General features: G+C 39.3%; 2 protein-coding genes across 2 annotated transcripts; both read right to left on the reverse strand.

The window, feature by feature from the left end:
- Positions 1–1879: 1879 nt before the first annotated feature.
- On the reverse strand, positions 1880–17883 carry LOC140948972 (uncharacterized). The gene is made up of 4 exons (XM_073398231.1): positions 17476–17883; positions 16382–16415; positions 13273–13371; positions 1880–2866 (listed from the first exon to the last, which is right to left on the reverse strand). The coding sequence occupies exons 1-4, from the start codon at positions 17872–17874 to the stop codon at positions 2541–2543; spliced, it is 858 nt and encodes a 285-aa protein (XP_073254332.1). The 5' UTR covers positions 17875–17883; the 3' UTR covers positions 1880–2540.
- Positions 17884–18999: 1116 nt separating this feature from the next.
- LOC140948971 (uncharacterized) lies at positions 19000–24059 on the reverse strand. Its single transcript, XM_073398230.1, has 3 exons — positions 23781–24059; positions 20805–21633; positions 19000–20409 (listed from the first exon to the last, which is right to left on the reverse strand). The coding sequence occupies exons 1-3, from the start codon at positions 23826–23828 to the stop codon at positions 20075–20077; spliced, it is 1212 nt and encodes a 403-aa protein (XP_073254331.1). The 5' UTR covers positions 23829–24059; the 3' UTR covers positions 19000–20074.
- Between the last annotated feature and the right edge of the window lie 1345 nt (positions 24060–25404).

Here is a 25404-nt window from a genome sequence, read left to right on the forward strand (position 1 = left end):
TTACAAATACAGGTGTCAGCAGAAGGGGTGTAAGGCCTAAACTAGCATAACCATTCGAAAGCCTTTAGCTTTTGACTAAAGAAAGTTGAAAGGATATTTCGGGGATTCCCCCAATGCAAATACAGCATTGCGTAAGTTTTAGGTATCCGTGATAAAAAACGCGAGCAAATCGACCAGTTTACCTGAAAAACGAGCTTTAAGGGTGGAAATACATCTTTTCTGAAAAGGTTTCAACGTCTCTGGCAATAGCCTTTTTATTTAATTCATGACTTACCGTACTACATGCTTATCCGGTGAGTTAACTCGTGATGCTTTTTTTTTTTTTTTTGCATTTTTGCCTGTTAAAGATTGTCCATTCACACTTTTCCAGTGTTTACAGAACCCAATAATATTACTGTTATGCAACACATTCTTGTAAGGTCTGGTTCATACCGATCACGCGCCCGTGGGTGTGGGGGTCACTCAAGGGAGGTTTACCTTTCAAACCCTGACCCCTATGGGGTACTATAGGAATTTTTGGGTGGGGATGTATCGCTGGGACCCTGGAACCCTTAACCTATACCAGAGCTACAATCTTGGACAAAATAAAATGGAACAGCAAACCCTTATCCCCCCCCCCCCCCAAATCAAGGATGAAGCCGCGCGAAGGGCAAAAACGCGCCATTTTCCCATCCTTGATTTGGGGGGGAGGGGTGGGGTCTAGGTTTTCCATGTATTTTGTCCAAGATTGTAGTTTTAAAGCTAGTTTAGCTGAATTTTGCTACCCTATATGACTAAACTCCTCCAGCCCCCCCCCCCCCATTCATCCTAGAGTAGCAGTCTTTCCAAAACAAAACCGATTTGATTTTGTTACATATTTCAGTGGCAATTCCCGGTTTCCCAAGTCTAGACTGAAATCCAGTCCCTTAGAAAACGATACCCTATTCTAGACCCAAGGTTCTCCCAGAGTAAACTGTTGAAAACCATACCCTTCACAGCGGCACATACCTATATAGCCCATATATGGCGGTATACCCCCTTTGGTCCTGACCCACCCTGATTCTTTAATCTGTTTCAAAAACACAATTTAGAAAATTTTAAAACTAGCAAAATGGAATAAGATTTTTCGTGAAAAATAATTGTTGGTTTATGCACCACACATGCAAATAATCCATTTTCTCATTTCCTGCTGATCGTAGGGAAATTTGAATTTACTCTACCAGCCCCTATCTCCTTGTGAGACGTCACGACCTATGGTATATTTTTGGAAGAAACAAGGCGGGACATTAACAACGCATCTTTTGAGGTTTGTAAAAATAGGATTTTATACGTTCAGTTTTTAGAACGTCGTTCGAAACGATATTCTCAGTCAGTGCTAGTGGATGGTTTTCTCACTCGCAGATTATCAAAACCACTCGCATTTTGCTAGTTTGCGAGCGTGAATTTCGAGCCCTGGGGTCCGTTTCTCGAAAGTCCCGGTAACTTTTCGGGCCCGAAATCAGATTTTCAAATCGAAATACAAAGAATAAGAGCGCGGGTCCTGGCTAGAAAACTGTTCCTTTTTGTTTCATTAACTGATAGTTTTATCATGTTAAATGCAAAACTGCTGAAACCTCTATCTTCCATGTAAACAACAACAGCTTTGCGGGCCCGTTAATTATCGGGACTTTCGAGAAACGGGCCCCTGGTCACTTTTCGCTGAGTTTGTAACATCTCGCGTGAGAAGGAATTCGTGCGTCTCATTTAATATCGTACTTGCTCTCGAAGTTAAAAGAGGTCTTTCCTATATCCCGTCAGGGGTAATCTTTACCCTAAAAAATTAAATCAAGGACCGGCGGACTCGATAAACGGAACAGCTGGTTTTGCCGTACTTAGTGAAAAAGCCTAAAATACATCCATTTGTAGATTAAGAAAGAGGTTGTGAAAGGCGATGCTCCAATTTCGGCACAAGAAAAAACTGCTTTTTTAAGTCGATGCAAACTTGTGCCAGGTAACTTGTTTATTGGTAAAGGAAAAAAAACCTACAATTCTTAAGAAAAGCTAAATAAACCTCTATCCGTAGATTAAAAATGAGGCTGTGAAAGGCGGTGCTCTAATCTCGGCACAAGGAGAACTTGGCTGCGTTTCTAAGTTGATCCAAATGTCGTGTGACTTGTTTATTTATTGTCTAAAGGAGATACTTCATGACAGCGTGGAATTGACTAGCACTTCCCATAGTTCAAGCAACTCATTGGAAATACAATACAATAAAACTGACAATACAATAGACATAAAATACTATTAACAAAATTGATTGAAAAGACCATTTTGAATAAAAAACTGTATATCATTAAGGCAGAGCTCCTGTTCATAAAAAACATCAATTCATGACAAACGAAAGATTACGTCTGGGAAGAGATTACAAACTCCGCTTCCTTGAAGGCTACTTGTGCTTCCCCATATTGAGTTTCCTGTGGTTGTGTGAGCCGTCGCACCAATGGGACCTACCTTACTTGTTTGGGCTTTACCATTTTACAATAGCAATGCACTCAGCTGGACACTCCCATGTGAAAAAGCGATGTTCATTTATAAAGGTAATCTTTTAGGATGTCAATGATATCTTGCCTTTCAATTTTTTTCTTATTCAACACTTTTATAAATTCAAATACAGTTAAATTGGGTAGTCTAGCTTCCAGGGCCTCTAGCAGCACTCTTGAAGGACTTCCCGATCCAGGTGTCTTAAACTCCTTTTCTAGTTCCCAGATATCTTCCTGTTTAAACCCGAACGCTTCAGCTACAGTTTTAAAGTCGCCTTTTTTTGTTCCTTTAGGCTTTGTGTCCAGTCGCTTCCAGACCCTTTCGTAAGCGTCTAATGAACGGGATTTTAGTGCATTCAAAGGACACAGAACTGTAAGAAATATAGAAGAATAATGGTTAAATCCTTAAAAACGAAACCACGTAAATTTTTATGCTGAAACTGGTTCAGTTCTAGTGCTCGCGTAATTTGGCCATCTGCTACAAAAACTTTCAAATGCTTCCGAGGGAGTGTTATTCGGAAGAAATTTCTTTGCATGTCTGCAACTTCTTCTAAATAACGTGATTATTTAAGGTGGCTCCGTAATTAATACAAGAGCATTTAGCTGTGACAAATTTTCCGTCATAACTTTTTGGTTTTTAACGCGATGGCTGCGAAACTTTGCAAAGAACAACAGTTATCATTCGGCAATAATACGAAATATTCCGATTTCATTGATGGTAAATATTTCTTGAGAAATTAGCGCTTAAAAGGACCCTACTGTTCAAAGAAAATCGCGTCTAGTAAAAAATTTTGCTGATATTTTTTACTGAAATTTCTGGAATCGGCTTTAATTGATATAATAAATATGCCAGAGGAATTTCAGAAAAATCGTTGGAGCAGAAGTACGTAACTAAAAGTCGCTCAAAATTCAGCTGTGAAATTGTTTTGGAATTTCAAAAATAAATTACCATCAGGTAGAAGGAGCCATCAGTTTGAATTTTCGGGACAAGTAAATTCAACGTTTGCTAATTGTTAAAACGAAAGCCGATTGCCTATCGTGCTATTCTTTACAAGGTACTTTTAGTTTTAGAAGCACTATAAATTGCTCCAAACCTTGCTCTGAAGTAAAATGACTTGTTCTTCGACATTTTTAAAATATCCCTTGGCAGTTTTGGCTCAAACTCCTGCTGCATACATTTTGATGTATTGCAATACATTTTCAACGACTTTTACTGCTGTTCGTTGCTTCCAACTCAGGAAAAAAGTATTGAGATTGGACGCTACCTCGTATCAGAGCTCAGACAGAACTGTCCAGCACCTTTGTTTATGACTACAAAATGAGCACGGACGGCGGTTCTGCGAGGAATTCGCACCTCACCCAGGGGGGACGAACGACCATGCCTGTGAACCGAATAACATCACAGTGCAAAATAAAATTATCGCAAAAATACTGCCTGTGATTAAATTTACAACTCTGAAATTTTTGTCACTCCTTCCTTCAATGAATGGGTATTTTATTCTTGATTATTAGGTTTTGCTCTACAATACATGTTTATACAGATCGGTTCACAGTCATGGGCATCATTGTCATTCGTCCCCCCTGGCTGAGGTGCGAATTCCTCGCAGAACCGCCGCCCGTGCTCATTTTGTAGTCATAAACAAAGGTGCTGGACAGTTCTGTCTGAGCTCTGATACGAGGAAGCGTCCAATCTCAATACTTTTTTCCTGAGTTGGAAGCAACGAACAGCAGTAAAAGTCGTTGAAAATGTATTGCAATACATCAAAATGTATGCAGCAGGAGTTTGAGCCAAAACTGTCAAGGGATATTTTAAAAATGTCGAAGAACAAGTCATTCTACTTCAGAGCAAGGTTGGAGCAATTTATAGTGCTTCTAAAACTAAAAAGTACTTTTTCAAGAATAACACGATAGGCAATCGGCTCTTTTTTTAAGAATTAGCAAACGTTGAATTTACTTGTCCCGAAAATTCAAACTAGTGGCTCCTTCTTCCTGATGGTAATTTATTTTTGAAATTCCAAAACAATTTCACAGCTGAATTTTGAGCGACTTTTAGTTACGGAATTTTGCTCCAACGATTTTTCTGAAATTCCTCTGGCATATTTATTATATCAATTAAAGCCGATACCAGAAATTTCAGTAAAAAATATCAGCAAAATTTTTTACTAGACGCGATTTTCTTTGAACAGAAGGGTCCTTTTAAGCGCTAATTTCTCAAGAAATATTTACCATCAATGAAATCGGAATATTTCGTATTATTGCCGAATGATATCTGTTATTCTTTGCAAAGTTTCGCAGCCATCGCGTTAAAAACCAAAAAGTAATGACGGAAAATTTGTCACAGCTAAATGCTCTTGTATTAATTACGGAGCCACCTTAAGCCTGTAAGACGTATTTTATTTTTTCTTTCTCAGCGGTTTACTGAAAATTGTTTATCCGTTGCTATGCAACCCAGCCTATTATGAATCGCTACCGTTTTTTTCAAAATCACTCTAAATCACCATAAAACGCCATGTATTGTTTCTTTTTGGCAGTTGCCTGATGATTGCTTCTCATGAAGCATGAAACTCTGAGTAGCAATTAAGTGTTTTTGACCTAGTTTAGGTCTACGTATCTATTCAAAGCTCTTGTAAACCCATTGAGCACTTTTTAGTTGATGATCAATTTGAATTTCGTCATTTCATCTTATATTAAAAATCTATTTACAATCATTATATTACAGGTCTTAAAATCATAAAGTTAACAAAGACAATGACCCACTCTCTAAAAACTGCCTAAAAAGATATGTTTTCAATTCTTTCTTAAAACCAGTTAAAGATGGTGACTTATGCAAATCTAATGGTAGTGAATTCCACGGTTTAGGGGCACAAACTGAAAAAGCCTTGTCCCCGTAGGTGACAAGGGAGTAAACCCGCAGAACTGGAGGCCGCGTGGCGAAACACGCATACCAAATTACAGAAAAATGGAAATGAAAACAAAATCATTCAAAATCTACAGGGACCGAGGAAATAACACGACTGTAAACAGTGTAAAACAAAACACGCCGAACAGATTGACCACCAACTTTACGGGAATCGAAGGAAGATTAAATTAGTAAGGGAAAGAACGCAGAACACAAAATTAAAACTGAATAATACAAAGCAAAAAATTAAGCGTGCAAATTCGAGGGGAGCCGAGGAAAAACCACTGCACAAACCGGAGCTTTTTGGGCAAAGCACGCATAACAAAAGCAAACTGAATAAAACAAAGAAGAACAAAAGGGTGTAAACTTGTGGGGAGCCGAAGGGAAAGGCACTGCAAAAGCCCGATGTAGGTGAGAAAAGAGCACGAAACATAAATTACTAAAAACTAGTAATAGTTGACACTACAGCTGCCCCCGTTCTGTATATTGTCGGTCAATAGTATTCTTGCTGGTTGCGTAGCTCTTTGAAATATACCGATTCATAATGAAGATTTTCACACATATTCCATACAATGGTGAGATAATTATAAAGAGGGTCCACAATAGGGGTTCTTAAATCCCGCTTTCCCGCCTTTTTTTCTTCTTAATCGCGCCATCCCACCCTATTTTACGCCCGAATCCCGATCCCGTCCCATTTTTTAAAGAGATTTTTTGCTTGATTATTGAAATAGACGTTATATAAGACTTACCTTCTAACAATTTTCAGTTTTGATGGTCAAGGTTCTCGACATCACAATTAGCGCTCTTAACTTTATTTTCTGTTTTGCTTATTTTTTCGTCTGCGCATCGTACATGTTTACTTCGATATTTTAAGTCCTGTATTTTTGGAATTAAGTAGACTGATGTTATCTGTCTGTCTCACGATAATTCGACTGCTTTGTTGCTAGTTTCCATCAGGCGATGAAGCCAATTCTGTCAATTGTTTACGTGGAGTGTAGGACATGGAAAATGTACATAAGCACACTGGTTGTAAAGACTGAAAAAATGGCCTCTTTTATGAAAACATAAACCTGATATTGAATCGAATAGCACGCCGGCCCAAATGCGGACACCCTTCCAAGCAGGAAGTTTGCTTCTCCATCCTGTGTAGTCCACGGCCCGATTTATGGCCGTTTTATGGGTTTTTATGTAAACGGCTTTCTCTCTATATAAATTATATATATAAATATATAATAAATATATATAAATTAAATGAAGAATTAAATGATGATCATCCTTCATTTAATTCTTCACTCCGCAGTTCACATATATGATCTTCATATATTCATAACTTCATCATCATCCTTTCACGGGTTTAGAACGAACCAATTCAACGACATGCTCCCAGTTGGCTTGTTAGCTTACACCGATCACGACCGATATCGCAGAGGTCAAGGGTTCGAATCCCGTACAAGAATGCAAAAGTTGCGTATGAAACTGCGATGACCATCCTTCATTTAATTCTTCGCTCCACAGTTCACATATATGATTTTCATATATTCATAAATTCAATAAATCATTAGTCACGACAAAACTAAATTCCCGTATCCCGCTATTTTCCGTTACGATTCTCGCATCCCATCCCCATAACTATAGGAAATCCCGCTCCCGCTGGTTATTAAAATTCCCACATCCCGCGTATCACCACGAAAAATAGCCAAATCCCGCATCCCGCCAAATCTATTGTGTACCGTCTATAAATACAGGAAACGCAAGGTTCCAAGCACAGTTTCAGCTCGATTTACACAGCTTTGATCAAAACATTCTCAGTTTCGAGAATAGTTTATTCTAAACCATAAGAAAAGATTTAATTAGAAGTTGAATTTTTCGCTATTTCTTCAGTTCATTTTATTTGCCGGAAAGTAAGAAATTAAAAGGACGTTTGATCGATTCACGCTAGCGCATTCTAGTCTCTGATTTGAAACTTTATAACGGAAGGACATCTGTGAGCAGGGAATAAGTCAGCACAGAATTTGATTGTCGGCGAATTTCTGTAAATGTCCATCAATCTGCTAGTGATAAGCTAGCCGTTGTTCACTCGTCTTGCTTGTTTGGGGCTGAGTCTTATTCCGGTCAAAGAGAGAGAAAGAGTGTCTGGCAAGGTTTCCAATGTAAATCAAAGATTTGTGAACTCGTGTCTGGCAAACTCTCCAAGTGTTTATATTTCTACACATTTAGACGCACTTTATAACCTCCACTGCGCTTAACGAGTGTCTTTTGGTCCATAACTTTCAAAACAACTGCTCCACAGAATGTCACTGCGTAACGCAGAAGAGTGTCGAAGTATGACTGCACAATAAATGTCACAAAATCTACCTGAGCGGTCCCTTCTGGATTTTCTGTCTTTACGTCATCCTAACCATTTCGTACTTGCGGGCGCAAACAATAGAAACGTCATCATTACCTACCGATTCCTCGCGGCCCCAGTTCGAGCAAATCGAGATTTTTTCTAGTATACTGACTGTATATTTGAACTATAAGTACTGTTCTTAATATACGCGCGAGTTACTAGGGTGCCTCCTCGGGATTTCGCCTCTGGGCGAAATCCCTGGGGGGGGCAACAAAAGTGTGCAACAAACTACGAGAACCGAAGGGAGAGCATTGCACAAACACGATGTTTGTGAAGCAAAACACGCAAAGCAAAAAAATACTGAATAAAGCAAAGTTAAACACAAGCATGCAACAAACTTTACGGGAGCCGAGGGAAAAGCACTGCACAAACCCGGTGTTTGTGAGGCAAAACACGCAAAACAAAAATTACCGAATAAAACACGCAAAACAAAGTTCTTACTAAAGCGTAACAAAAGCGTGTAACTGACTTTACGGGAGCTGAAGGAAAAGCACTGCACAAACCCGATGTTTGTGACGCAAAGCACGCAAAACAAAAGTTACTGAATAAAACAAATTAAACAAAAGCGTGCAACAGACTTTACGGGAGCCGAGGGAATAGCACTGCATTAACCCAGTGTTTGCGAGGCAAAACACGAAAAAACATAAGTTACTAACAGCGAAAGCGTGCAACAAGCTACGGGAGCCGAAGGGAAAGCACTGAAACTTTACGGGGGGCCGAGGGAAGAACCAGGGCGGATAAAGGTTGGGCGGTGAAACGAGCGCTCCGCTCTTCATTTAATGTGTGATGCGGAGTAGGACTGGCACGAGCGCTCTTTCCGCGCTTCCGGTGCGCTTCAAGGCCGGCGAAATTTTCCTTTTTGCAAACCGGAAATCCTATTTTCTTTCTGTAATTTCAGGCTACAATGTCAAATAGATAAATTCGTTTCATAACAATATGAATAAACAGTTTCATATGTTTGTGTCTGTACGTCTAGAAGTCAAACTTGTTGGTCGTATAATGCCAAAATTTGAGTTTAATTTGAAAGTGTTGAATACCTCCTCCTTCCACTTAATATCACCTAATCGTCTTTCAGCGTTTCGTTTGCAAAAGCTTAACACTTCTTAACCTCAATTTTTACATATGTTAAAGGGGGATAAATTTTATATAACATAACAGAAAATTAGATTGATATATATTGATATAGTGGCGTTGTACTTCTTCAAACTTTGCTTCTCGGGTGCAACGCGCCATGGCGATTCGCGCAATGCGTTGCAAATCCGGCAACCGCATGTAAACAAAATTTATTGAGGTTAGTTGTAAGGTTTTTTCTCAGTTTTTCTCTCTAAAACTAAACAAGGTAAACAGTAAAAACTGAGGGGAAACTAATTTTGAAGTTTCGAACAAACAGAAAGACGTATGAGATGTTTTTTTCAAAATTAAAAAGAAGGATGATGGTGATTGAAATTAGCATAATTTCACCTTGCGCGAGCTGCACGCATTTATAAAATAATGAAACACGATCCGCTGTCATTTAGTTTTGCCTTGGATGACATGGATGAGATTTTCCTTCGTGTTTTAGACAGTACTTAGTTGTTTTTGTTTTGAAATAACATCGACATTGGCGAGTAGCAGAACGAAAATATAATTCAGTGGTAGAGTCATGGAAGTAATAAAAGAAACCCTTTGAAAGAGATGTTTGTCTACTCCAACTAAACCTCCCGCAAAAAATAGCAACATTTGCCTCTCGGAGACAGCGTACCAGCACAAAGGAACGAGGAAGAAGTGCAAGAAAATAAATCAAGCTGCCATAATTCAGTGACAGCGGCAGTATCTAATGTACAAACCACATCGCAACATCGCAAGCCCTGACCGAAGTCGAAAACAAGCGACATTTCTAAGCAGAGTCCCAGTCCACTGCATCACTCCTTTTTGCTCGGACGCGCTCGTTTCACCGCCCAACCTTTATCCGCCCTGGGAAGAACACTGCACAAACCGTAGATAGCGAGGCAAAGAACGAATAACACCGCTACTGGATAAAACAAGAGCTAAATATTCACTAGTAAAAACCTTGCGGGAGCCATGGGAAGGGCAGTAAACAAACTGGGAGTATAGCGCCAGCGAAACACACGCGAGGGAAAGTCAGTCATCCACATTGTACTGGCGATTGGGCTGTTTGAAGCAGAGCTGGAGCCTGTGTAACATTGGCTGGGGCGTGAACGGTTCGTCAGTCATCTTAATAAAACAAGAATCGGCTAACAGAGCGAATGGATTCTTACGCTAAGTGGGCAGAAATGAGATGTGGAGCTCTTATTTATACTCGCGTTGCAAGGGACTTGCGCGAATAGTTGGGACACTTCCACTGAACGTTGTTATTCCCTTCTCGATTGTCTCTGCTCTCTCCTTACGCCAACATTGGGAGAGCCACAAGACAGTAAAGTGTCCCAACAATTTTAAGTGAGACTGTAGAAATATAGTGAGGGCCATGGATCCTAAAACTTTGGAAAAAACCATCAGTGACTGTTCAATGTGTCTTTGCTCTAGTGAGCTCATTGAGGCAGACATCGTAAGTGTCTAAGTTCCCTAAGTATAAAATACTTCTTAATGCATAATGATTGACATGTTCAAGTTTGTTGTACAGTGTTCTCGAAATACCTAGCAGCAGTGGAAAACAATATTCTAAGTTCGTTAGCACATAGGCTTTGTCAGTATAAGGTGATCATAATTGAAGGAACTAATATGCTTTATTCTACACAATGCCGCAATTTAAGCGTAAGAGTTTTTTAGTAAAATGTCCACATGAGACTTGTAAGACAGGTTCTCGTCCATAGTGACGCCTAGAATTTTAAGAGTAGACTCGATGTCAATGGTCTGAACTGGAATTTACCCAGAGTCATTGCCTGAGTCTTAATTGCCTTGTAAATAAATCGGGAAATCCACTGGGTCAATTTTATAACATCACGATTCAAGGTAGATTCAATTACATCGGGAGACTCGTGAGCTGCGTACTGAGTTGTGTCATCTGCATAGAGACGAAGTGAGGAAGTGCCAACTGAAAAGTCATTAATACAAATTATATTTTAAAAATAAGAGAGGGCCTAACAGGCTTCCTTGAGTCATGAATTCGACCCATGCCGAACTGGTAGCAAAATGACCATCAAAATCTCTGTACACCAATTAGCTACCCCGTGTTATATTACAAGTTTAAGGTGGCCCGAACCTATTTATTTGCGCGTTGGGTATGTTTTTGAATCGCAAAACGCAAACCGATTTCTATGATTTTTGGCATCCTTGATGAAGAATGGTCGAACTTTAAGAAAATGCCATTTATTTTCTTATAGGTATAAAAACGTTTGAGAAATCGGCATATGTTTAAAACCGCATTTTTACAAAAAATGTCAATAATTTCGAAATCCTATGACAGATTTTTCTCTAACTTCGCCAAATAAGCCTCAGAGCCTCCTAGTATTGTATCTACAAGTTCGAAGTGAATCGTGACCGTAGAACTCGCTGCACAAATAGCTGGTCAAATTTAACCTTAAAAAGCAACGCTTACACATTTGTGAAAGCTGACACACAACTTAGTAGAGGACAACTGCCGACGGACTATCTCCTATCTGCAAGAGTGCTCTTGCCCAAAGCTTCACTGAGTTGCAAGAAATTGACTAATCAGAAACCTACGGTGATTACATTTCGCAAAATAAGAAGGACAACTTTATCCTGAATGTGAGGTTAGATTAAATAACTTCTACTATATAACTTCTACTAAATACTGTGTAAGTGTGTGGGGCTGTTGCGGGGAAGGTCGTAAACAAGAGCTTGAAGCCCTCCAAAACCGGGCTGCTAGGATAGTGGCTTGTACTGTGCGCAGCAAGCAGGCATTGGACGTTCTGAAATGGCCCACCTTGGAGGAGCGCCGACATCAATCTCTTTTTAAACTCGTTAAGAAATGCCTGCAAGGTCAATGTCCCCAGTATTTTAAACAATATTTTAAACGTAATAATACAATCCATGCGCGCGCTACTAGACAAAGCAACCTCTTACATCCGCCTGCTGTGAGAACTGAAATTGCAAAAAGATCCTTCTATTATTATGGTTGCACTCTTTTATCTTAATGATATTAACCTTTTAATTGAAAACAGTTTTCTATTTATATTATTACCTGTATTAGTGTAATGTTTATATGTTTAGTGTGTTTTTGTGCGTTGTTGCTCAGGGCTCCCATTGATAACAGACAGCTTTTTCGTCTGAAGGGGCTACCCTGAGCGGTATAAATTAATAAAGGTTCTTCTTCTTCTTCTTCTATTTATCAAAGTTACTGTGTATTTTCCCTTTTCTTTTCGCAAAAAATCTCAACAAAGCACAGTATAACATCTACGGAAATCTCCTACCAGTTTTCAGCACTGAAGGTTCCCGTCTTGAGGAGAAATAAAGCCACCAACTCCAGTACTTCAACCGATCCACTTTCAGCTGCAACGAAAACCATTGTATTAAGTAATTTATTCAAGTTTGAAAGATTTGCCGTCACATTCGCACGGGCATTTTGCCATTGGGGATAATGAAAAGAATAAGACGATTGTCATATTTTCTTCACTTTCCCAAGTGGCAAACTTTCCGTGCGAATGTGATGTCAAGTCTAAAAACCTTTGAATAAATTACCAAGCACAAGGGCTTTCAGTACAGCTGAAAAATGGACGGTTACAAGTACTGGAGTTGGTGGCTTTATTTCTCCTCAAAACGGAAACCTGCGACGCTAAAAACTCTTGAGAGTTTTTCGTAGATAATATTATTTACCTTGTTAAGATAGGTTTCGAAAAGAGAGGAACAAATACAAAGTAAGTTTGATAAAAAGAAATTCTTTTATCTTGCCCCGCATTCAGCATAAAGTTGTTCTTCTTGTATTGCGAACTGTATTCGCCGTATGTTTTTGATTATTCAGTTTCTTGGAACTGAAGCTTTGGGAAAGAGAACCCTTGCAGATAGGAGATAGTCCGCCGGCAGTTTCGCACTATTCGTGCGGCAGCTTTCACAAATGCGTTAGCGTTGCATTTTAACTTTAAATTTGACTATATAGCTCTGAGGCTTATCTGGAGAAGTTAGAGAAAAATCTGTCTTAGGAGTTTCGAAATTATTGACATTTTTTGTAAAAATGCGGTTTTAAATAGATGCCGATATCTCAAACGTTTTTATACCTACAAGAAAATAAATAACATTTTCCCAAAGTTCGACCATTCTTTATTAAGGATGCCAAAAATCATAGAAATCGGTTAAACCATTCTTGCCGAAAAACGCGATTCAAAAACATAACCAACGCGCATGTAAATAGGTTCGGGCCATTATCCACGATAACATCAGGCCAATAGCTAGGACATTGTACACGTTAATATATTTTTTTGTCATGCAAAAAAGAGTAACCTGGTGCTTACTACAAGTATCTTGTACTTTAGTAACAGGTATATTTTTATTCCAAGCCGTAACATCTGATCAATAGTTTGTGTTAAACATTTTACCTTCGTCCAGCTGCTCTTGTAATGGCGATGTCATTATCGGTACTTCAATGTCATTATCGTTATTTCTGTTCCCGCGAAATAGGAAGGTAGCTGCGGTTACTTGCCCACGGACATAAAAAACGACAATAACAACATTGTCAGGCATGGCACTCAGCATTAGGCTGTATCTGCTGCGTAGCCCATGACATAGACCACTACAAACCAGGCTGACTAGAAACCTGATTAAGCTTATTAATAAATCAAATTGGAATAAAGCGTGACCCTATTTGGGAAAACCGGGCTTAATGGAAATAGCGTTCATCCATTTTTAATTCACAACGCGTTCTGAAACACTGGAATGCACATGTTTCAACTCATTCCCAATGCATTTTAAAGCGTTGGCAATGTTATCCAATGGAACCTAAAAACGCAGTAAAGTGATATCAAGGTGCTGGAAAATGTTTGTTCACGGTAGTAAAATGATATCAAGGTAGAAAATGTTTGATCACGGTAGTAAAATGATATCAAGGTAGAAAATGTTTGATCACGGTAGTAAAAAGATATCAAGGTAGAAAATGTTCTATCACGGTAGTAAAATGATATTAAGGTAGAAAATGTTTGATCACGGTAGTAAAATGATATCAAGGTAGAAAATGTTCCATCAAGGTAGTAAAATGATATCAAGGTAGAAAATGTTCTATCACGGTAGTAAAATGATATCAAGGTAGAAAATGTTTGATCACGGTAGTAAAATGATATCAAGGTAGAAAATGTTCCATCACGGCAGTAAAAAGATATCAAGGTAGAAAATGTTCCATCACGGTAGTAAAAGATATCAAGGTAGAAAATGTTTGATCGCGGTAGTAAAATGATATCAAGGTAGAAAATGGTCCATCACGGTAGTAAAATGATACCAAGGTAGAAAATCTGGAAAATGTTACATCACGAACCGTAAAATGATATCAAGGTGAAAAATAACAATGGTTGGTTGATGCTATCACAGGAACATTTTGGATATGTCACACCACATTAAACATTCTGTTGTATGATGCAATGCAATTTGAGGCTGCAATATAGTAAAAAATGTTTTCATTTCAATGTAAACTACTAAAACTGCCGTGATCATAATCTTCCTTGGCGACTTTGTTTTTTTCCTGCTCAAAGTATATTATTTTCTACTATTGGTTGTTAAGGCTTTATTTATATCATTGTTTCCAAGTACTGAAAATACTGTACTTTCGATTTCGGTCCATACGGACTAAGGGCCCGTTTGTTCGACGAAGCGAGTTGTGTCTAGTCAATATGCCGATTTAAGTGTAACCGGACCATTTTCAGCGCATTGTAAAAAGGACATGTTGGAGTGACTACGTGTCCCATGTTGACCTTTCGCTATTATTTCTATCATCACGCAAAAAAAAAAAAAATGGAAACATTGCCAATGCTTTCAACGATGTTGGAAAATCATTCTTAATCATTTGATAAAGTTGCCCGCATTCATGGCAAACGTTGCAAATGCGTTACGAATCAAAAGACACGTTGCAATGCATTTTAAACAAGAGAGGATAAAGGGGACAGAGAAGGCATTCCCCATATACACCCTATTCCATAGGTAATTCGTCTCGAGTTATTTTAAGAATCGGTACCTCGCGCGCTGCGTGGAGGTTTCGTGGAGGTTTTGCATGACTAAACGCCGTGCAAAACATGTCGGGCGAAAGGCAATGAAAGCGTAAAGAGATCGAGAGCATTTCTGAATATTCAAGCGAAATGAGTCGGCGCTCACCTGGGAAAAGGGAATCGCTCGACTCTTTGACAACCCGTGAAATCAGTTTAACTCGAAGTTATCGTAACCTCAGTGCTTAAACAAAATGAGAAATTTCGCCGGTCTATTGAAACCGGTCGTATGTACAATAAAGTAAGTAGCAAGTAATATTCATGTACATGTAATTAGTTTTATAAATTTGAATTTTATGGTAGTTTTTTAAGTTGTTAAGCGCTGTTGATCAGTGAATGTAAATAGCGCTCTAAAAGTTATTAAATTGTCATTATTATTATAGGACGCCAAGTGTTATTTTTGTTGAATAATAAAAGACTAATGAAAGAATAAATATCAAACCAGAAATTGCTCTCTTCAGACTGTAAATTATAAATGATCCTGAGAGAATATTCAGTGTGTTAAGGATTTCCCTGGTGTACTGTTAGCTCTATGCAAGAGAGGAAGGGCGATTCTTTTTTAATTTTCGTTTCGCTGACACAGCTTTAGCAGAAATCTCTCGTTTTCGTCGACAAAACGAATAGCAATATCGCTCTCCGCGTCTTCCGCCATTTTTTTCTGCCTCAATTCGTGAAGGACGCGTGGCTCTGAGCGTGGGTCATCCACGCGGAACACATTCGCGCTATGTGATTGGCTGTTATCCAATCCCCCTTGGGATCTGTGGTCTTAAAAATAACTCGAGACGAATTACCTATGGAATAGGGTGTGTACGGAGGATGCCTTCTCTGTCGCCTTTATCCTCTCTTGATTTTAAAGCATTTCAAATGCGTTGAAAATGCATTCCAACGCAAAATTCATTAATTATTTGCTCGCCACGTTCTAACTGTTCAGCTGAACTGTTCCAACATAGTCCTTCACTTGTTACTAATTTAGTTGGTGATTGTTATGTACGATTTTCTGATTTTCGTCGGTAAAACTTATTAGTTCTGTTTGTAAGTCAGAAACATAGCCAAGATAAGGGCTTATGTATCGGTTCACAGTACGAAAAATAAGTGTTCATACATTTTTTTTTTCACCCTAAATTAACTAGACAAATTACAATTCTCTACTTATTGGACTCCCAAAATACATGATTCATGCAATGTAATACAGTGTAAAGCACTTTCGTGCATATAGTCACGGAAGTATCGCTTCTAGTTGTTTATGCATATAGATAGCCTGTGTACAGAGCCCCCCCGCCTCCCCTCACAGGCTAGTATATAGACTTGGTTACGTCAATAGTTTTCTTTTACGGAAACCCAAACTCACCCAGTTTCTATGCATCTAGTCTCCGTTATGTCAACAAGTTGTTTTAATCCACCTTGAATTGTTCATACTACGAATAAAAGATAAATCAATAAAAAATTAACTATAAAATACCTTTCAATGTTTCCCACCGGCTTGATCCTTGAAACTAATAACAACAGATAAATAGTGTTTAGTTGTATGGACTGAAACAAGCACTGAAAAGAGTTAAACTTTAGACTACATGACATGACTATTAATTGTTATAATAACACCATAGATACAATTAAGTTATACATTCGGCTCTGTAAACGGACCGACACCTCTATAAGGCAGACACCTAAAACGGATATTAGAGTTGGTCCCTTCTTTTCTTTACTCCTTTTAGTTGACTTTCCATAAGATGATATCTCTCTATAAGACGGACACATAGTGTTCATATAGAGCGAGGTGACGGTTTTTTAATTAAAAGTGTCTTTCAAGCATTTTATTTTATTGTGAGGTAACAGTAGTATACAAAATAGGGGTTCTAAGCCGGGTGGATCAGGGTGGATCTTGTGGATCCACCGTTTCCGTAACGGAGCGGCGATAGCCTCCCACCCAGGCGATTTTCGAGGGAGGGACAAAATACGAGCTCCCCTAAAAGCGCCTGTGTGGGAGACTAGAGCGGCGGCGGTTCGGGGGAGATATTTAATGGGATAGCTCTTCAGACAACACCATAAAATTCCAAAAATAAGCCCCTCCATATATAAGCCCCTCCATATATAAGCCCCTCCAAATATAAGCCCCCCAAACTGGTAACGCAAAAAACCCGCCATTAAATCGCCCCTCCAAATATAAGCCCCCCGGGGGCTTGCACTTGGAAAATTGCCCTCAAATACAAAGTAAAACAAAGAAAAACGGTAAATTTTACTTCCAGCTGTAAGGCTAGCCCAATCGATTTTGAAACTTAAATTTCCCTCCGTACATAAGCCCCTCAAAAAGGGCCTTTGACAAATTTAAGCCCGGGGGCCCATTTTCGGAATTTTACGGTATGCTATGATTTTGTACGCCTGTCACGCGCAGGCTATGATTCTACACTCCTGCCAAACTACAGAAAATACCACACACATTCTTATAGGCAAAGTTGTTCCTCACCCCTTAAAACAGATAAGGTTTTGTATTTTAACAAGGAACCTTATCTGTTTTAAAAATCACACCTTATATGTTTAAAAACCACAAAATGGTACCTGAGAATCACTCCTTGGACGCTTTTTACAATCCGGAAGGTCTTCCGCTTTCAGTGGACATAATCGTGTTCGCTGATCCGTTGGCTTGGTTTTATTACTGCGGACGAAACCACGTTTACTGGTCTTCTCTCCTTGAAAATCGTTTATTTTATTGACAAGGTCCTGGCAATGTATCTGTTTGAAAAGGTCTTTCAGGAGACCGAAGTTATCATTGCCAAGAATACATCTTCTCTCGAGAGTACAAAATAGATCCATTGGGTCATTTATATTCTCTATTTCCCTCACTGTTAACACGTCACATAACAGATGCTTCAGTGAAGTTAAATCACGCTTTGAAAGTGCCTCGGATAACGAAAATATAAATTTACGATACCTTGAAATAACAGCTCTCTCACCCATTTTTTGAATCAGAAGTGGGACCCTTCGAAATGTTTTGAAGGGGCTTTCCCACATCCCACAATGCATTCGTGTCTGACGTCTTCGTAGTGGAACTTCGTGCTTAGGGACTGGCGAAATTTGTTCGTTATATCTAGGGTTCGTCATATCGAACACCTCAAGTTAACGAGTTTCCGAAAAAAACAAACAAATGTTCGTTATCGCGAGGTATAGGTATTTAAAAAACCCAGCATTGCAGCATCTGAACAATAATTTACTGTTATGTTTTCTTGCACTCTGTACTATACGCTTCGCAACAAATTTTTTCATGAAATCATTAACAAATATAACTTTTTGAACGACTTAGATGTAAAATCAAAAATTTTGTTCCTATTTAACAGTATTGATCCATTTATTTGTAAATCAGTTGCTGCTTTTATTTTTGAGATTATGAATTGTAGACACGATCATGTAATTTCAGAAGTGATTTAACTAATTAATTATTTACTTTTTTAAGAGAATAGGTAATGCCATGTATGTAAATGGCAATACCTTCGTACATTGTTGTTGTTGTTGTAATAGCATCTCAGTAAAGAGCTGTATATAGCTGGGGCGGATCTAGGGGGAGGGTGCAGGGGGTGCGCACCCCCCCCCCCCTGAGATGACCAGCGGTTTTCTAATACAACTGGTATTCTGCAAAAAAAAAACTATGTGGTTTATTGGTGTTGAAGTAGAGCAAGTGTCGAGTGCACCCCCTCCTGAAAAAATCCTGGATCCGCCCCTGTATAGCTACGGCATTAGATACTCATTAACAGGCGAACAAAGCTGCTTAAAACTACTTGTTGGTCTATATATTTGGCATTGTGTTCGTTATAACTAGAATTTCGTTAAATCGAGGTTACACTTTAGAACCGACCTGCAGTCTGAAATCTCATCCGTCTCCCAGCGAGCGGAAGGGCTTTCAAAAAGAAATCAAAAAGCTTGACATAGCCTCTTAATTTCGCAATAGGTAATGGGTCATTATGATCACAAAAAACATCTCTCCACTGCAAAGACTAGGTTTATGTGTATCAGCTACGCACTACCCCTATGTTAGTAGTATGTATCCTTTTGGTACTCGCACGTAGCCGTGTGTTACTCGTATGTACTCGTATGTTTTTTTTATGCATCACTTTTGTGAACTCATTTTACGCATTAATAAGTAACAGCTCTTTTAAATAATTTATTTCACATGTTTTCTGCAACAGACTGGAACTACATTCAAATATTTTAAAATAATAATAAAATAATATCAAGAGATCCTCTTTTGATTAGAATCAACTTAATAAATAATCGTTCCTTGGGCTCTGACTCTGCTGACTAACAAACGGACAAGGTCAGAAGACCTAAATGTGCAGATAGACTGAAGGTTATTTCTCTCTTTGTTTTCCCTTGCGCTTGCACCATTCAAGGTTCTAGTAGACCCCATCAACTAATTAAATTGGAGGTCCCAATCACAAACCATCTTTGTGTTAATCTTTTGCTTATGGGTATAATGTTGTGCTCTTAAAGGAGCTGGGCCACGTTTTTTATAAGGTCGTTCTTTTTTCCTCAGAGTCACGCGTGGCAAGTGAAAAGGTAAGTTTCTCCCGTTTCTTGCCGTTTTGCCGCTTGCCCCTCACGCGTGGTCGCATTCTACAGTGTCTCAAAAGAAAATTAAGAGACTGCTCGCAGTCTATCTACAACATATTAACTTATTCGATTTTCCAAACCATTCTTTATCATTTATAGTTTATACTATTGACTTCAAGTCTCACCTTTTGTGTTTGCGTATTGTACTAAACTAACATTAGTATTTGAAATTTCATTAAACAACAAATATAATTTTTTTATGCGCACATAACTGAAAATCCTATGACAGAGCACCTTAAAAGTGTAGCTGTGACATTGAAAATGTACGACATTGAAGGCCTCTTTAAGGTTGTAAACTGGTACGCAAATGTGGCATAGCACATTTTTGCCACATATTTGCTATTTGTGCAAATCTATTTTTTCGTCCTGTGTTTGTTCTTAAAGTCATTTGACAGATTTCTGATTTTGGCGACCGGAAACATTTGCACCTTTTTCAATGACAAATGTGTCTTAGCCCGTCATTCTTTGATCCACTGCAGACTCAGTTGTCTGTCACCTGCATGTCTTAACTACCATAAACCTTCACTTCAGAAAAAGGCAGCTTTACGATTTCCTAAGCAGGTAGGTTTTCAACATTGTTCTTCACATGAGGCGCTAGTTTTCTGGCAATGTCATTACGTCCAATCTTTTTCAGCTTCCCGACAAGATCGCATAAAGGAAGAGTTGGATTCATTGTTTGGAGTTTAGTCATTAACAACCTTGAAGGACTTTCTCCTCTTTGAAGCTCGGATTTCAAGGTGTTGCGTATAACAAGTGGAATATCCTTGTACTGTGCAGCTAAAAGTTCATAGTCCGACCTGAACCATCGTTTTCCACTATCAAGCATCAAGCACACCCAGTCAAACAGGTCCTGGTTATTACTCTCCAACTCGGTAAGTGTCATACACCCTATAAATATAACCAGGTTAGTATGTTGATGTTGTTTTAAGCTGTGGAGTTATTCTAAAAAACACCGCAACATAATTTCAGCTGACCCCGCCCCTGATTAGAATTCACGCAAAATACTCGCCTTTCTTTGTCATTAAATATTTTGTCTCTTATATCCTTGGAGGTGATTGCGAGAAATGATAGTCACTCAGTTGTTCGTATTTATTTCAGTATTTATACCTCTTGTATCAGTAATGCATCAACATATGATGTCACTGAATACCACTGCGTAAAAGAATTATGGCGGGCACTTCTCAGTCGATATAACAATTGGGACCTTTTTCCCACTGTGTTATATCAGTTGACTTAAAACAGGTTTCACTTTAATAATTTTAAGTATTAAAAAAACTTTTTACCTTGCTGAAGCTGCTCTTGTGACGTAGTTGTAGAGTGATAGCCTTCCATTTCACCGTCATCATTTGAACGTCTATCACAGCGACACAAGGCGGTATCTACGGGTATTTGTCCTTGATATACGAGGACCAGCACTATAACAATTGCAATTAACACCCCTAGCACTGCAAACACTGCTGATACAGTAATAATTACTGTATTATCATCACCATTAGTGTTGTCTTTTTGAAAGTTTGCTAGTTTGTCACCATCATCAACAACACGACTGTTCCCAGGCAAGCTAGGTGGAATTGTAGACACTTGTTTCCTGGGTTTATGACTTGTCTGTAGGGCGGTTAATGTCGATTGTCCAACCGTACCTGCATTTGAAGACAGCGTTGATTCTCTTTTGCAAGGCATTGAACGAACCTTACATTTCTTCTTCGAATTTGCACATTCCTCTGCGATTTCATCTTTGTCATCGTTACAGCAGTCTGTGCAAGGATGGCATCCGAAGATAAATGGCTCCTCATAATACCCGGGCAAGCATTTATCATCACATTCAGTGTTTGATGAAACAGTACAGTTCTTTTTTATGGCTTTCCCGGAACACATCCTACACGCTTTACACTGTTCTTTGCCGTCTTCGTCTGAGTACGTTTTACCACTTTGGCATTCTACACAGTCGACTGGAGTTTTGTATGGAACAGAACTACCGCACGGGACAGAAGGCTCTTGTCCCTTAAAGCAATAAGGGCACTCCAGACATTTGTACTGGTCTCCTGATGTAGAGTTGGGTTTCCAGTGGATCTGTCCTGCCTTGCACGGAAATGGTTCTCCCGATAAACATACCTATGAGTAAAAAAGTGAAATGATGAAAAATATCTGAAACAGCGGGTGCAAAGACTAGCATTACAACGGGATAGTTTGACTGAAAATGTGAATGAGTTAAGACATGGGAGAGGTTGTTGTAGAAGACATTGTTTCCCCAGCCTTGCTGCAGGCATGAAACCTACCTTGTTCCCAGGTTTCTCTCCTTGCTCCGTAGGGCGGATAGGAGAGAACCCTGGGAACGAGGTTGGCATGAAGGTAGCTTGTTCCAGGCGTTCAGACAGGACGTACACAATTTCATGCCGTTTTTTTTTTTGGTCCCGTTTTTTTTAGTGTTTCGTTGTAAACGCAGTGAAGTGGCCACTGACATCAAGGTGCTTCAAAGAGCGTGAAGAACAGACGCATTGAAGGACGACTGAATGTTGTTGGAGGGGAGCATGGGGATTTGCGGTGTCGCTAATATTTTGCGGTATTGCCGTGAATAAAATCCCATCTTGCGGTGTTGCGTTGATCTCAAACCGTACGGTGTGCGGTGTTTCTCATTTTAAACTTACGGTACTCACGGTGAAACGAAATAACTTGCGGACCCTTTCCGGTGTTGTGGTTTATTATTTGACCGTAGTTACTTAATAAAACGAGGAACATTAAGAACATTGAGACTTCAGTAAAAACTCTCTTGACACTTTACTTTTATTAATGGTTAATTCATTCTGTAAGCGCGCCGTCAATGGCTCCTGATGGCTGCAACATCGAGGCAATTGAGCCACAATAGAGTGTATATCCGGCTGTGTCCCTCTTTTATGAAGAGGGAAAAATCCGGATCCGAAACTACTCGTTGGAAAGTTCTTAACACGCCACCATGCATTCTTTTTATCTGCATAACTGAAATAGAGCTCTTAGAATCTTGAGGTCAGTCTGAGTCTCTACTAAATCAAAACCAGCTCCGAGATCCTCCTTCCCCAATTATATGGAGTTTATTTAAAATGGGTTAGATTAATGTTGTCCGTGTTTCGTCAACTGTTTTTGCGGTGATGCGATGTTTCTTTTTTTTTTTTTCTGCGGTGTTGCGGTGTTGACAGTCCCCTAATCTCCCCCTCTTGTTGAGCTCCTTCTCTGATGGATTGTAAAAACGAAAATCGGAAATCGGAAAGAATAGGAAAGAAGGACATGCTCAAGTTTTTCGAGAAGGAAATGTAAACTGGAATAGAATAGAAAAAAAATGTGCTCAATAGAGAAGGCAACAGAAAGAATGGAGAAAGAGGAACTGGAAGGAAGAGTGCGAGTTTTCTGATCTTTTTTAGAGATCGTCGAGCGCGAGCACGCATATACCAATGTATATCGCGGTGGTGGTAGAGTTAGAACAGAAAGGACTACAGACCAAGAGCCCGCACCAATCACTGATGCAATCATCCCACGAGCAATATTGCACCACTTCCTGTTTAGCATATTTTAAATTCTTCATTAAGTCATTGCTAAAGATATAACTTCCGTCACAACACTGTTCATATAGACCGCCTACATTTTCCTATCCAGTTTTACGAATTTACCAAAAGTCGCTACAATACGACTTTCATAACCAGAAAAGATATGAAATAGCCATATAGGCAGTAATATAAATATCTTATCTTCATGCGACTATCCATTGTAAACACTTTCTACACAACAAACTACAGTACATATATTTTTATATTTCATTTATGCCGCGCTAGTAATTTGCATATAAAAGTATGATGGGCAGTAAGTAGTTGCAGCTGCGTTAGATATGACATGTTAAGTTAACCGAAATGATTATTGCTTAACGAAGCAGACCTGGTAACTGAGAGGTGTGTGATATATACAAATATTTCCCTGTTATCACATGTGCGCAACAATCTTGGGAACGTTCAACGTATCGCTTATCAGAGTAAATCGTTATCAAACAACATAAGTCTTACAATCTGCTAATGTTTAGGGAGTCCCCAGAAAAGCTCAGAAAGGACGTCGGGCAGTAGAAGTTCTCTACAAAACGTTTACAACACGTTTTGATGCGTCAGCAAATATATATCAGAGACTTAAAGCAACAGTTTTTTACAATTAAAGAAAAAGAGCTGAAGGTTAGTGGGAAGTAATCTGTACCAGTGTGCCTTTCCTGCCCCCCAAATGGAAGATGTGAAGGTTTTAGTACTCACCATTTGGCCCAAAACTATCATGAAAAGCAGCCCCCATTTCGCCAACATGGCGGCTATAATCCTCTTGCCCAACTTGACCTGCAAGGTTTCTAAACTGTCCCACTCCGAGATACGTGTGAGATTTTTCCTATGTTACCACGAAAGGTTCAGCTAGACAATTCGGCTACGGGATATGATAAAAACACTGTGATATAAAAAGATTTTGGTGATACGAAGTTCCCGACTACGCGAGTGTGCGAGGCTTCGAACAGACTGACTGGGCAGTTACTTATTAAAGGATAGTGTCACTCACAATGACCTATTTCCGAAACTCAATACCCACACTGAGTTAAACGCAAGCGTAGGCCAACAGCATTACCTCATGAAACATTCCGTTTACTATCACGTTATTTGTATAGAGCCATTTAATTAATAGTGTGGTCGGTCAAAAACTTATATATTGAATCACAAGTGTCGGCAGAAAGGTTGTAAGGCTACAGAGGCTAGACTAGCAGAGCCTTTTGACTAAAGAAAGTTGAAAAAATATTTCGGGGATTCCCCCGATGCAAATACAGCATTGCGTAAGTTGGGGGTAGTGGGGATAAAATTACATAAGCAAATCGACCAGTTTCTTCCGAAAACGATCTTTTAAGGGTGGAAATACATCATTAATTTCTGAAAGGGTTTCAACGTCTCTAGCAACAGCGCTTTTTTCAATTCATGGCGTATACTGCGTATATACGGGTGACTTTCAGAGCCAGTAAAACTCTAGCCTCCCCCGCAGACATTCTTAGGCGTTCCTTCCCCACGAACGGAACGCGTGACGCACTCCTAAGAATAAAACTCGTGATGCATTTTTTTTGTTTTTACCAGTTAAAGACTGTCCATTCATTCTTCTCTAGTGTTTACAGAACCCAATAATATTTCTGTTATGCAAAAAATTCTTCTAAGGTCTAGTTCATACCAGATGAACAATCAACACTCAAGGGAAGTTTGGGTAGAGGTGTACCGCCAAGCCGTTCAAACCCTGACCCCCGAGGGGTATTTTAGGAACTTTTGGGTGGGGATGTGCCGCTGGGACCCTGAAACCGTTAACCTTTACCAGAACTACTTCAGCTGAATTTTGCTACCCTACACTAGACTAAACTCCCCAAATCCCCCTATCCTAGAGTAGCTGTTTTCCAGAAAGTATTGAGGTCACTAGCACAGCCCAGCCAAAACAAAACCAAGAGTCATAGCTCTTGACAAAACCGATTTGATTGTTTTAATATTTTTGAGAGGTAATTCCCGTTTTCCCTAGTCTAGAGTAAAAATGACTAAAATCTTCAAACAATTGATCCGCTTCCTGGAAAATGATACCGTTTTCTAGACCCAAGCTCTCTGATTTATATACCCTATCCCAGAGCTTGAAACTGCTTGAAAACCATACCCTTCCCAGCGGCACATACCTATATATGGCCCATATATGGCAGTCCCTCCCTCCCCGGGCCCTGACCCCTAATAGTCGTTCATTTCACTTGAGACCTTATTTCATGACCCTGTTTCAATCCGTTCCACAAACACAGTAAAGTAATTTTCTAAACTGACATCACTGAATAAGATTTTTCTAGAAACATATTTTTTGGTATATGTCCAAAAAGAAACC

The sequence above is a fragment of the Porites lutea genome, chromosome 9 (genome assembly GCF_958299795.1).
Source record: "Porites lutea chromosome 9, jaPorLute2.1, whole genome shotgun sequence".
NCBI lineage: Eukaryota > Metazoa > Cnidaria > Anthozoa > Scleractinia > Poritidae > Porites > Porites lutea.

Excerpts from the sequence above, each read along its gene's own strand:
- LOC140948972 (XM_073398231.1), bottom strand. The coding sequence starts at position 17,874 with ATGGGTGAGAGAGCTGTTATTTCAAGGTATCGTAAATTTATATTTTCG. Across the intron at positions 16,416-17,475 it reads GTCCAAGGAGTGATTCTCAG|TTTCAAGGATCAAGCCGGTG; the intron begins GTACCATTTTGT and ends TGTTGTTATTAG. Across the intron at positions 13,372-16,381 it reads CCGGTGGGAAACATTGAAAG|TAACCGCAGCTACCTTCCTA; the intron begins GTATTTTATAGT and ends TCCGTGGGCAAG.
- LOC140948971 (XM_073398230.1), bottom strand. The coding sequence starts at position 23,828 with ATGTTGGCGAAATGGGGGCTGCTTTTCATGATAGTTTTGGGCCAAATG. Across the intron at positions 21,634-23,780 it reads TGATAGTTTTGGGCCAAATG|GTATGTTTATCGGGAGAACC; the intron begins GTGAGTACTAAA and ends TTTTACTCATAG. Across the intron at positions 20,410-20,804 it reads ACAAGAGCAGCTTCAGCAAG|GGTGTATGACACTTACCGAG; the intron begins GTAAAAAGTTTT and ends TTATATTTATAG.